Source organism: Trachypithecus francoisi, unplaced genomic scaffold (genome assembly GCF_009764315.1).
Source record: "Trachypithecus francoisi isolate TF-2019V2 unplaced genomic scaffold, Tfra_2.0 Lachesis_group12, whole genome shotgun sequence".
Taxonomy (NCBI): domain Eukaryota; kingdom Metazoa; phylum Chordata; class Mammalia; order Primates; family Cercopithecidae; genus Trachypithecus; species Trachypithecus francoisi.
This window is the reverse complement of record NW_022681457.1, coordinates 89,311,498-89,324,877: the sequence shown is the minus strand read 5'-3', so window position 1 is coordinate 89,324,877 and position 13,380 is coordinate 89,311,498. Positions and strand designations below refer to the sequence as shown.

Here is a 13,380-nt window from a genome sequence, read left to right as displayed (position 1 = left end):
GCCTTTTCTGGTTTTCTGCATAAGGAAGAGGGGAAAGAGGAATAACCAATCTTTCTCTTTATATCTCCATGTCCTAGAATTTGAGAGATTACTTAGTCTTTTTTAGCAGGAGCTCAGTACTGTTTCTTGTACCCCTTCTTCTGTCTAGGTTACATGTTCTCTCGCATTGAAGAAGAGCATTTGTGGGAGTGCAAACAGCTGGGCGCTTACTCGCCAATCGTCCTTTTAAACACCCTCCTTTTCTTCAATACCAAATACTTCCAACTAAAGAATGTTACTGAGCACTTGAAGCTTTCCTTTGCCCATGTGATGAGACGGACCAGGACTCTGAAGTACAGTACCAAGATGACATATCTGAGGTTCTTCCCACCTTTACAGAAGCAGGAGTCAGAACCAGGTATGGGATGCTGTTTGTCAGATTTCTCTTTCCAGTCTTAGTAGTAATACTAAAATAGAGTTACTGCAGAAGGGTAGTTATAAATGCTAGATGTGGAAAAGTGTAGCTTTATTTTAAAATTTGAATATTTTTCTCTATTGTCAGAGAGTGGTCAAAGGCTGGCCTCAAAGTGAGAAGAATCACATGCTTCAATATACTTTCATTGGCTTTTAAATTAGAAATTTTGATTTAATTGGGTAGAGCTCAAATAGCCTGCATTTTAAAACTTCTCAGGAAATTAAAAAATACAAGCAGGGTTGAGAATCACTGATTTACTAGCACCAGATGAGTCAATCACTAGTTAAACCTGCAGAACTTTTAGTCCATTGTTTCTAAATCTTTTTTTGACCAGAGCCTCTCTTTTTAGTTAACATTGTGAAAATCTGAAGGAACTTAAAAGCTGACCTACAATATACCACTTTTGTACACAATAGAATAATAGCAGTGACAGTTTTATTAGAAAGTTTATTGTCTTGCATTTCAAAAATAGCCCATTAAATAACAGTTTGTTTTTAATGTTTAAAAAATTAATCTTGGTATTATAGGATTAGAAATTAAATTTATTATTTTTGAACAGAATCGTAAGTCCTGAACTTCCCAAAAGCAATTTCTAAGAGTGAAATACATTTTTTGAGTGTGAGAATTTAAATCACTAAAACTAAAATCTGTATTTGTGATGTTCAACTTTGTATAAACTTTTTTCTGAATTGTTCATTTACTAAGATTATCTTTTTCACCTAATGTCTGTGTCCTGTTTCCTTAGTTTTATATATATGTTTTTTAATATATAGTTTTACATATATGTAACCCACTTTGTGTTCTTGATTTTTTTTTTTTTTTTTTTTTGAGACGGAGTCTCACTCTGTCGCCCAGGCTGGAGTGCAGTGGCCGGATCTCAGCTCACTGCAAGCTCCACCTCCCGGGTTCACGCCATTCTCCTGCCTCAGCCTCCCGAGTAGCTGGGCCTACAGGCGCCCGCCACCTCGCCCAGCTTTTTTTTTTTGAGATGGAGTCTCACTCTGTCACCCAGGCTGGAGTTCTGTGGTGTGATCTCAGCTCACTGCAGCCTTCGCCTCCCAGGTTCAAGTGATTCTCCTGCCTCAGCCTCCCGAGTAGCTGGGATTACAGGTGTGTGCTACCACGCCTGGCTAATTTTTGTATTTTTAGTAGAGATGGGGTTTCACCGTGTTGGGCAAGCTGGTCTCGAACTCCTGACCTCAGGTGATCCACCTGCCTCGGCCTCCCAAAGTGCTGGGATTACAGGCGTGAGCCACTGCGCCCGGCCTCAGTTGATAATGTTTCCCTGTTTGCTGATTAGGTGCTTGACATGATTAGTAATGAATTCAGCTTGTTTTCTAAGTGAGTACCTAGCAAAGTCTTTCTAGTTAGGTAGCTTCTAAATGGAAAACAGGTGAATTTTGTTGAAGTACTAATGCAGGAAGCTGGGGAAAGTCCTATACCAGTTGTTAAGAGCACATACAGGCTGAGTGCAGTGGCTCGTGCTTGTAATCCCAATATTTTGGGGGGCTCATGCGGGAGGATTGCTTGACCCCAGGAGTTCGAGGCTGTAGTGAGCTGTGATGGAGCCACTGCACTCTAGCCTGGGCAACAGAGTGAGACCCTGTCTCCCCCCAAAAAAAGAAAACCTTTTTTCCTTGGATCCATCTAGTGTTCTCTTGAGGAGTGAATGTAAAAAGTGGGAAAGAAAGAGCCCACTCTCCATATCTTCACCCTGACTTCCTTATGTAATGCTTGGTCTCTGCAAAATACTGTTGGGGAAAAAATGGTTTGTTCTTTTCTTACCAAATAGTAACTCTACTGATAATTTCTCTTCCCAAAAAAGATGCCATTTCTCACAGTATTCGAACAAATAAATTTGAGTAGATACCCAGTACTAGTGCCTCACAGTAGAAATATTCTCATAGAGATGACAGCTTCTGCTAGGTTCAGTGGCTTGTACCTGCAGTCCCAGCTACTCCAAAGGCTGAGGCGGGAGGATCACTTGAACCCAGGAGTTCAAGGCTGTGGAGATTTAAGGCTGCTGTGATCATACCATCATACTCCAGGCTGGGTAACAGAGTGAGACCCCGTCTCTTAAAAGAGAGATGGTGGCCGGGTGCGGTGGCTTATGCCTGTAATCCCAGCAGTTTGGGAGGCCCAGGTGGGGGGATCACCTGGGGTCAGGAGTTTGAGACCAGACTGGCCAACATGGCGGAACCCTGTCTCTACTAAAAATACAAAAAAAATAGCCGGACGTGGTGGCAGGTACCTGTAATCCCAGCTACTCGGGAGGCTGAGGCAGGAGAATCACTTGAACCTGGGAGGTGGAGGTTGCAGTGAGCGGAGATCACGCCATTGCACTCCAGCCTGGGCAAGAACAGCAAAGCTCCATCTCAAAGAAAAAAAAAAGAGATGGCAACTTCTGTCTTGATCTCTACTGTAGGAGAAGAACATGTGGAACCCTTCTTTCTGCTTTATCTTGCTATGTCTTAGGAACCCTGTGCCTGATAAAGTTTATTAATAAAGTCAGGCTCAGAATAGAGACATTCTCCAGTGCCATACTTTTTGTCATGGTGCCCCCACTTTGGTGAGCAGGGGAACATAAAATTCATAGGATAGGGACTTTGTTTAATGCCATAGAACCCAACACTTAAAATAATGTCTGGCACCTTCATAGGCACTCAGTATTCGTTGAATGACTGTGAGTGAAAGGGAGGAAATGACGAAGTTCTGGCTGCGAAGCAAAGCTCATTGGTGTCTTGAGACTCAAAGAACAGACTTTTCTAATATAATCCTTTGATTATTATTTCCTGTCTCAAGATAAACTGACTGCTGGCAAGAGGAAACGAAATGAAGATGATGAGGTTCCAGTTGGGGTGGAGATGGCAGAGAATACTGACAATCCACTAAGATGCCCAGTCCGACTTTATGAGTTTTACCTGTCAAAATGGTAATCTTTCTCTGAACTAAATACAGTGCACTGAGAAGGCAGTTAACATAGTTTGGATTTCAGATGCTTGAACATCAGAAAAGTAGCTGACCCGTGACTTTAGACAAGGGTTTACCATGAATTTTTTCCCCATTGTCCTATCTATATGGATTTTGAACCACAAAACAAATTACCTTGTCTTCATAATTATTTTAGGAAAATGTCTTCAAAAGCAAGAATCGCTGCTATTGTTTGATCTTTACAACTGTTGTACAACCTTTATGTGATATCTTAACTGTAGTTATTTCGTTATTTGTATAGAAATTTTGTTTTGCTAAAGCTATAATAGAAAAACGATTTTTAAGGAATTGAAATTTTCTAAGTAGTCCTTTTCTTAGAGAAACTTTATGATTTTAGAGTTGTAACACTTTTTTTTCTGAAAGAACTGTAATAGCTGCATTTGCCCTTTGATAATGTGTATTGAGTGCCCTTGGGGTTCATTCCAGGATATTGGGCACTTCCAATATGAGGTTCTTAGCCTGTCACATGTGAGTTGACTTCTTTGTTGCTCTTAATAATGTTTGAAGTACTAAAGTTTGTGATTTACACTTTGTCTTATATTAACTTTATACTCACTTCCAATCCAATGGGATTTCAGTTTATTCCTGGGAGGAAATATTCCTGTAAACTCTTTATCTCTGTGGGTACATTGCTTTCCCCATTGTGAGTCACAGTGGAGAAAAGTTGAGAGCCATATTAGGTTGATGCAAAAATAATTGCAATTTTTGCCCTTTTAATTACTTTTAATGGCAAAAACCTCAGTTTACTTAAGAATGGTACATATTTCCTATACTCTTTGATTTCTAATTTTCTTTTTTCTCTCTTTTTTTTTTTGTTCCTGTGGATAGTTCTGAAAGTGTGAAGCAGAGGAATGATGTGTTTTACCTTCAACCTGAGCGCTCCTGTGTCCCGAATAGCCCCATGTGGTACTCCACATTCCCGATAGACCCTGGAACCCTGGACACCATGTTAACACGTATTCTCATGGTGAGGGAGGTACATGAAGAACTTGCCAAAGCCAAATCTGAAGACTCTGATGTTGAATTATCAGATTAAGACGGAAGTGAGGTTCTTATTTTCATACATATTGGTATGCACCAAACTGTGAATGCATCCAGCTGTTGGAAAACGATGTATAAGTCCAAGTCCTATTGACTTGACTATAAGATCATGGAAAACAGATGACTTGTGAACCCCACAGTGTGGATGTGCAAATGAAAATTGAAGGAAAGAATATGAACTGAGAAATGTTCTTTGGCAGTGATATAGTTCTTAGACATCTTCAGAATGACTAATTTCTCCGAGTGGTGCATAATCTTATTTTGTTTGGGAGTAACAAATTGTGGAATATTTTTAAGGAAAACTGTTGTATAAAACTCTACCATAGTAACCTTAGACCTTAGAGAGGTAGCTTTGGAGTGAAACTTTGGCTGCAATAGGCTACTTGGGCAAGCCATCCGTAAAAGTCAGAGGAGAGATCAGTACAGAGCTAAGAGTGACATCAAATGAGGACTGTGGGACCCAGATTTGAAGACCCAATAAAAATACTCAACTTTTTAAAAAAGATAGTGAAGTGGTCTTGATTGATTTTGATTTTCACTGCCAAGCCAATCATGTGAAGGACAGAAGCTTTTGCCGTGGGCCCCTCACATCAGGGAAAACGACCTTCACTGCTGTTAACAGTAATGTGTCCCTTTCATTTTCTGGGTCAAGCCTTCTCAGCGGTGGGTCTCGATGTGGGTAAACTAAGGTAAAGGGGATGATATTCCACAAACTAATTATGCACACAGAAAATCTGTGGAGCTTATCAGACCCCAAGTGTCTTGAAATGTTTGTAAAAACCCACTAAAATGCCCACTTCTCTGGGTGTGGGCCCTTCTTGCTGCTGTCTCACAGCCTGAGCTGTGGTACACAGAAATGGGGCTTTTCCTTTTATTTTCATTTTTTTCCCCAATGGCAGCTTTTCTCCCATTGTTTTACCCTCCTCCTTCCCAAACAATTCCTCCTATTTTGTCTTTTGCACCAGTTTCTGGAGGCCCTTGTCATTTCAAAAAGGATAGTCTCTTTTCTTACTCTGGCAAACCTGTGAGTGATTCCACAAAGATACAGTATTATTTAGCTATCTGAATTATGGTAGAAAAGGTCCTAGTTAGGTTCCTATACAAAGCATTTGGAAGATGACCTTGTTGCCCTATGAAACTTGAAAATAGGGATTCTGGGGTGAGGATACAAAGACATTGTCTTGCATATCCATAAGCAGGTCTTAGAGCATTATTCCAAACGCTAGCTGTTTCAGTAGTTCTATGAGGATTGCAAGTCACAGGTGTGTACGGCATATCAGCCCATCTCCCTCATCTCCATTCTCAGTTTCTTCCCCACAAAATTTTGAATCAAAGCTTTTATGATGTTTGCCAATTGCAGAACTTCTTTAGCTAAGGTTAATTTGATGCTACGATAAAACTGAGATATGTCAAAAAGCCTCTTAGAAATTTTAATCTTGAAAGACTTTTCAGGATATCTCATTTTTTAGGTGGGGGTGACAGGTGTATTTCTTTTTTAACAAATAAAAGGCATTTAAGTAAAACTAAAATGAAAAAAGTAGGCCTTTTGACATTGTGTGCTTGATGGTTCTGTCCCTCTGCCTGTAACAAATCTCATTTTTGTTACCAAGAACTGTAGAAGTAAACCTGCCCCTATTCTGTATGATTAATTCCATCTGTGTTTGTCATTTCTGACTGGAAAACTTCTTACTCCATACCTTGTTTGATATGGAGGACAAATAATTGGATTGTCTGATAAGTCTGCCAATAAACTATCCAGAAATAGCAAGTGTATTAGTCCCCACTATACGAATTTTATGGTTTGTATAAACACTAACATTTTCCCCTTCTGTAGTTGTATGAAGAAACAAATATTGTTAGCATAGTAGATAAATTGTTATGAAATACCAGAAAGAAAAAAAATCTGTATCTTTTACTGAGAACACCCAATACCCAGATAAATGACTGTATCAGGATTTCATTTGCATGTTAGTCCACAGAGTTGCCCAGAACCCTAAATTTTTTCATAAGAGAAAATATTGATTAATTATTGGTCATTCCTCATAAGTGTAGCTGTTGATGTGTATGTCTGATTATTGCTTTTTTAATTTTATGAAAATTGTGTAAAATTACATTTTTTTTTTCCAGGGGAGAAAAAAACATCAAACAAAAAGAGAAACATCTAAATCATCCTTTCTGTTCTTTTTTGGTTTTTAACCACTTTTAGGTTTTCCCCTTGCAGAAACCACAGAAATATTCCCTTAGAATAAAATAGTATATTTGTATTTGATGGGTGAGTTCTTTTTCTTTATGTCTTGAAAGAATTTGAAATCCCTTTTTCTGATTGACCTTATTGGTATGACTCAGCAGTTAGTAAAATTACAAAGAAAGAGAGCAGTTTCCAAGAAAGAAACTGTTTTTTACATAGTCCAGTAAACATATTATTTCATTGCAAATTCTTTTATTTCCTTTTTTCCTTCAAAAGACTTGTTCTCATATTTAGCTAATTTACTGACTATATTCAAAGTCCCAACAGGTAGAAATATCAGAGATCATTTATACATATCATTTCAGGCAACCTTTTTTGAGATTTACAAAGCTTGCATCAGTTCACGTGAATGAAATTGTAAGACTAGAATAAAGAATATGTTCATTCTTAAGTATAAATACATGTTTAAAACAGGAATGTAAGACTAAATAGCATTTTCCTTCGACTTCAGAGTTGTCTTGATATTATGCAGTTGTACTTTCAAATTCCGTATCGACTTTCTACCTACCTGCCTTGTGACAATCCTAAATTTATAAAACACGTTTTCCCAAAAAGTCTAACGTAAAATGAATTTCTATCAATGAATTCAGACTTTAGTTTTCCAAACATGTCTCCTAGGGTACTGAGTTGAAATTTTAGGAAAGAAGCAATAATACCCTGAACTTCTCTAGACTAGCACTTGTCTGTTATTGTACTGTGCTATCATCATTGAAGAAAATAGTGATTGAGAGGTATTGTTACATAGTGGAAAGATCATAGGCTTTGGAGCCTCGTGTTTCTACTTACTGGTTGTAGAACTTTAGGTAAATTACTTAACCTCAGGTCAGGCACGGTGGCTCACGCCTATAATCCCAGCACTTTGGGAGGCCCAGGTGTGCAGATCACGAGGTCAGGAGACTGAGACCATCCTGGCTAACAGGGTGAAACCCCGTCCCTACTAAAAACACAAAAATTAGCCGGGCATGGTGACGGGCGCCTGTAGTCCCAACTGCTCGGGAGGCTGAGGCAGGAGAATGGCATGAACCCAGAAGGCAGAGCTTGCAGTGAGCCGAGATCGCACCACTGCACTCCAGCCTGGGCGACAGAGCAAGACTCCATCTCAAAAAAAAAAAAAATTAATCTCTCTGTGCCTCAGTTTTCTCATCTATAAAGTGGGCATAACTCCCTTTATTAAGTCATGACTGGCACATGGTAGGCTTTCAAATGTCAGATATTTTTTATTATAATATATGCAAATTTCCTGGCCTGTACTAACGCTTTAAATAAATGTTTTTTGCGGAGTCTCGCTCTGTCGCCTGGACTGGAGTGCAGTGGCCAGATCTCAGCTCACTGCAAGCTCCGCCTCCTGGGTTTACGCCATTCTCCTGCCTCAGCCTCCCGAGTAGCTGGGACTACAGGCGCCCGCCACCTCGCCCGGCTAGTTTTTGTATTTTTAGTAGAGACGGGGTTTCACTGTGTTAGCCAGGATGGTCTCGATCTTCTGACCTTGTGATCCGCCCGTCTCGGCCTCCCAAAGTGCTGGGATTACAGGCTTGAGCCACCGCGCCCAGCATGCTTTAAATAAATGTTAATTCCCACACTATAGTCTGAATTTTTACTAAGTTCAGCACTTTGGCTTCTGCAAAACATAATGCTCTATATAACCAATTCTACATATTTGAATCAAAATTACAAATTCTTCACTTGTGCTTATATGTATATCAGTAGTAATCAACATCACAAAAATCCAGTGATGTTTTCACTATATTGAAAAATGGGGCCAGGCACAGTGACTCACACCTGTGATCCCGGCACTTTGGGAGGCCAAGTTGGACACTTGAGGTCAGAAGCTCGAGACCAGCCTGGCCAACATGGTGAAACCCCATCTCTACTAACAATACAAAAATTAGCCGGGCGTGGTGACAGGCGCCTGTAATCCCAGTGGCTCTGGAGGCTGATGCAGGAAAATCACTTGCACATGGGAGGCAGAGGTTGCAGTGAGCCGAGATCAGGCCACTGTACTGTCCAGCCTGGGTGACAGAGTGAAAAGAAAGAAAAAAGAAAGAAATGGACATGTATATCAGTATATATAGGAACAGCATGTGATAGAGTTTGTTAGTTTTTTCTTTATATTTCTTTTTTTATTTGTTTTGAGACAGTCTCACTGTTGCTCAGGCTGGAGTGCAGTGGTGCAATCTCGGCTCACTACAACCTCCAGCTCCTGGGTTCTAGTGATTCTCCTGCCTCAGCCTCCTGAGTAGCTGGGATTACAGGTGTACACCACCACACCGGCTAATTTTTGTATTTTTAGTAGAGACGGGGTTTTGTCATGTTGGCCAGGCTGCTCTCGAACTCCTGACCTCAGCCTCCCAAAGTGTTGGGATTACAGGTGTGAGCCACCACGCCTGGCCAATATTTCATTTTTTCTTTGAGATGGAGTCTCGCTCTGTTGCCCAGGCTGGAGTGCAGTGGCTCGATCTTGGCTCACTGCAACCTCCGCCTCCCGGGTTCAAGTGATTCTCCTGCCTCAGCCTCCCAAGTAGCTGGGACTACAGGTGCACACCACCACGCCCGGCTGATTTTTGTATTTGATGGGGTTTCACTATGTTGGGCAGGATGGTCTCGAACTCCTGACCTCAGGTCATCTGCCTGCCTTGGCCTCCCAAAGTGCTGGGATTACAGGCATGAGCCACCGCACCTGGCCTATTTATATTTCTTTACTTTGCATATGAATGCCAGGTCATAAATTTATGTTTAAAATGGATGAAAAACCCTAAATCTATGAAACTTCTTTTACTTGGTAGGTTATATATGTCATCAGTTTAGGAACAAGACAACGATACAACAGCAATCTCCCCACGCTTCACTTCATCGACAGAACCGCTCCTTCCCCACAAGTTTTAGCCAGGCAGTGGCTCCCTTGGTAAAAAAGTGTAGTTTCCAGGCTAACTTGTAGTTAGGAGTGACCATGGGACGAAGTTTTGACCAATGGCATGGAAACAGACGTGCGTTTACATCTCCCAGGCTACATTCCTAAAAGGAACATGCATGCTGCTCTCTTGTTTTTTCCCTGTTTCCTCTGATCTGGAGCATGAACGTGGTCATGGCAAACTAGTTTTGTCCATGTGGGAAAGGACAGCATAGCAGAAGCATGTTAACCTCACGGACGTTAACCTCGCTCCTGGCCTGCTTGCTAGCTCAGACCTTCACATCAGAGAGGAAATTTCTTCTTATTTAAGCCTTTTTTTTTCTCTCTTCATTAAAGTAGCCAAACCAGCATCCTAACGAACACACCGATAATGCCACTGTCACGTTACCACTAAATGGAACTGGAACTTCTCATCACAACAAAAAAGATGATCCATATCGGAAGGTGAGAAAACACATTTGTTGTTGTTGTGTTTTTTTGTTTTTGTTTGATTTTGTTTTGAGATGGAGTTTCACTCTTGTTTCCCAGGCTGGAGTGCAGTGGCGCAATCTCCGCTCACTGCAACCTCCGTCTCTCAGGTTCAAGTGATTCTTCTGCCTCAGCATTTCAAGTAGCTGGGATTACAGGCATGCGCCACCACGCCCAGCTAATTTTGTATACGTTTAGTAGAGACGGATTTCACCATGTCATCCAGGCTGGTCTCAAATTCCTGACCTCAGGTGATCCTCCTGCCTCGGCCTCTCAAAGTGCTGGGATTACAGGTGTGAGCCACCGCACCTTGCCGAGAAAACACGTTTAAGTCATTTTCAGATGTTCAAGTACATATATAGAATGAAGAGAATTAAACTTTTTTTTTTTTTTTTTTTTTTTTGAGACATAGTCTTGCTCTTCTTCTCACCCATGCTGGAGTTCTATGGCACCATCTCAGTTTACTGCAACCTCCGCCTCCCAGGTTCAAGCGATTCTTCTGCCTCAGTCTCCCAAGTAGCTGGGATTACAGGCGCCTGCCACCATGCCTGGCTAATTTTTGTACTGTTAGTAGAGACGGGGTTTCGTCCTGTTTGCCAGGCTGGTCTCAAACTCCTGACCTCAGGTAATCTGCCCGCCTCAGCCTCCCAAAGTGCTGGGATTACAGCTGTGAGCCACCGTGTCCTGCCAACAAACTCTTAAAACAAGTAAGTTTGGCCGGCCGCGGTGGCTCACTCCTGTAATCCCAGCACTTTGGGAGGCCAAGGCAGGCGGATCACGAGGTCAGGAGTTCGAGACCAGCCTGACCAACATGGTGAAACTCCATCTTAACTAAAAATACAAAAATTAGCCAGGCGTGGTGGCGGGCGTCTGTAGTCCCAGCTACTTGGGAGGCTGAGGCAGGAGAATGAATCACTTCAGCCTGGGAGGCGGAGGTTGCAGTGAGCTGAGATCAAGCCACTGCACTTCAGCCTGGGCAACAGAGTGAGACTCCATCTCAAAAAGAAAAAAAAAAAAAAGTGAGTTCGTCTAAGCTTGTTAGATGCAGAATAAGTTTATAAGAATTTTAAGCAATTTTCTATAAGAGTAATAACCAATTAGGGAATATAATGAAAAAGATAGGACACTATTCACTGTAGCAATAAAAACTGTATTTAGTAGGCCAGGCACAGTGGCTCACACCTGTAATCCCAGCACTTTGGGAGGTCAAGGAGGGCGGATCACCAGGAGTCCAGGAGTTTGAGATCAGCTTGGGAAACATGGCGAAACCCCCTGTCTACAAAAGATACACAAATTAGCTGGGTGTGATGGCGTGCACCTGTAGTGCCAGCTACCCTGGAGGCTGAGGCAGGAGGATTGCCTGAGCCCTGGAGGCGGAGGGTAGAGGTTGTGGTGAGGAGAGATCTCACCAATACACTCCAGCCTGGCAACAAAGCAAGACCGTGTCTTAAAAAAAAGAAAAGAAAAGTCTTTATTAAGTAATACAGAAGACCTTTGTTTATTTTAGTCGATGGTGTTGGGAAACTGGCTTTTCACATGAAAGAAACAGAATCCCTCACTAGCATTATGTCCAAAGGTGGACTCTGGATATTGACCTAAGATCTAACTGTGGACGGCAAAATTACAAAATTAATAGAAAACGTAGGAGAACGTTGCGATCTAGGCACCAGGATAAATAAGCTTCTTAAATAAAATCCCCAAAGCACAGACCATACGAGGAAAACAAAAAAGATTGATGTTATTATATTAGAATGTTCAGTGAAGGATAGGGAGGACATAAATGACAGAGTGAAGATCCTTGGAATGTTTAAAACCACCAAAGGATTTATATCTAAAGTATACAAAAAATGTGCCGGGTGCAGTAGCTCACACCTGTAATCCCAGCACTTTGGGAGGCTGAGGCGGGCAGATCACCTGAGGTCAGGAGTTCAAGACCAGCCTGGCCAACATAGTGAAACCCTGTCTCTAGTAAAAATACAAAAATTAGCTGGGCGTTGTGGCACACTCCTGTAATCCCAGCTACTGGGGAGGCTGAGGCAGAATTGCTTGAGCCCGGGAGGCAGAGGTTGCAATGAGCTGAGATCGTGCCAATGCACTAGCCTGGCTGACAGAGTGAGACTCTGTCTCAAAAAATATATATAATATATATATATATATTTTGTAAAAAAATATATATTTTTTGTAAAATATATTTTACAAAAGTATATATTTTACAAAATATATATTTTATACAGTACAAATATATATATTTTACAAAATATATATTTTATTTTACAAAATATTTTAAAATATAGATTTAATTTTACAAAATATATATATTTACAAAAATATATATATTTTACAAATTATATATTTTACAAAATATATATATTTTACAAATTATATATTTTACAAAATATATATGTTACAAAAATATATATATTACAAAATATATATGTTACAAAAATATATATTTTACAATATATATGTTACAAAAATATATATGTTACAAATATATATATATATAAAATACAAAAAACAGCAGAATCATAAAGATGAACAAAGGATAATGAATAGATAGTTCACAGAACAGCCCAAAAGGATAACAAGTATATCAAGAGAGACTTTTTAAAGAGCTATCACTCTACACCCTTAAGATTAACCAGAATTGGAAAAATAAAATGTCATGTGTTGGTAATGTAGGAATGTAAAAACTGTACACAGGGCAAGAGTCGATGCAGGCCTGCATATCCATTTTGGAAAGGAATCTTAGGCCGGGCGCGGTGACTCAAGCCTGTAATCCCAGCACTTTGGGAGGCCGAGACGGGTGGATCACGAGGTCAGGAGATGGAGACCATCCTGGCTAACACCGTGAAACCCCGTCTCTACTAAAAAATAACAAAAAACTAGCCGGGCGAGGTGGCGGGCGCCTGTAGTCCCAGCTACTCGGGAGGCTGAGCCAGGAGAATGGCCTAAACCTGGGAGGCGGAGCTTGCAGTGAGCTGAGATCCGGCCACTGCACTCCAGCCTGGGCGATAGAGCGAGACTCCGTCTCAAAAAAAAAAAAAAAGGAAAGCAATCTTAAACATGATCAAGTTAAAGAAGTTTAATAGCTTTATGGTAAGAGATCCCCCCCAGTTAAGTAAAAGATGAACATTATGAAATGCCTTTTTTCTGTGTCTATGTAATCATATAATTTTTTATCTCTCATTTAGCAAAAAACATTGGTGGATTTTTCTAATATTGAACAATCCTTGCATTTCCTTAAGTCCTAATTGATCACGATGTATT

The 13,380-nt window shown here is 40.7% G+C and overlaps 1 protein-coding gene across 8 annotated transcripts in view; it reads left to right on the top strand.

Moving 5' to 3' along the window:
- Positions 1–6,755, top strand: part of ZMYM4 (zinc finger MYM-type containing 4) — a 160,102-nt gene extending 153,347 nt beyond the window's left edge. For 5 of the 8 annotated variants that reach the window (XM_033227155.1, XM_033227159.1, XM_033227160.1 and 2 more), the window contains 3 exons: positions 149–397; positions 3,257–3,386; positions 4,274–6,755. In XM_033227155.1, the coding sequence (XP_033083046.1) occupies positions 149–397; positions 3,257–3,386; positions 4,274–4,481 (587 nt within the window). In that variant the 3' untranslated portion in view covers positions 4,482–6,755. The remainder of the gene's footprint in view (positions 1–148; positions 398–3,256; positions 3,387–4,273) is intronic. The other 3 variants (XM_033227157.1, XM_033227158.1, XM_033227161.1) reach the window with 2 other exon arrangements.
- The last annotated feature ends 6,625 nt before the right edge of the window (positions 6,756–13,380 follow it).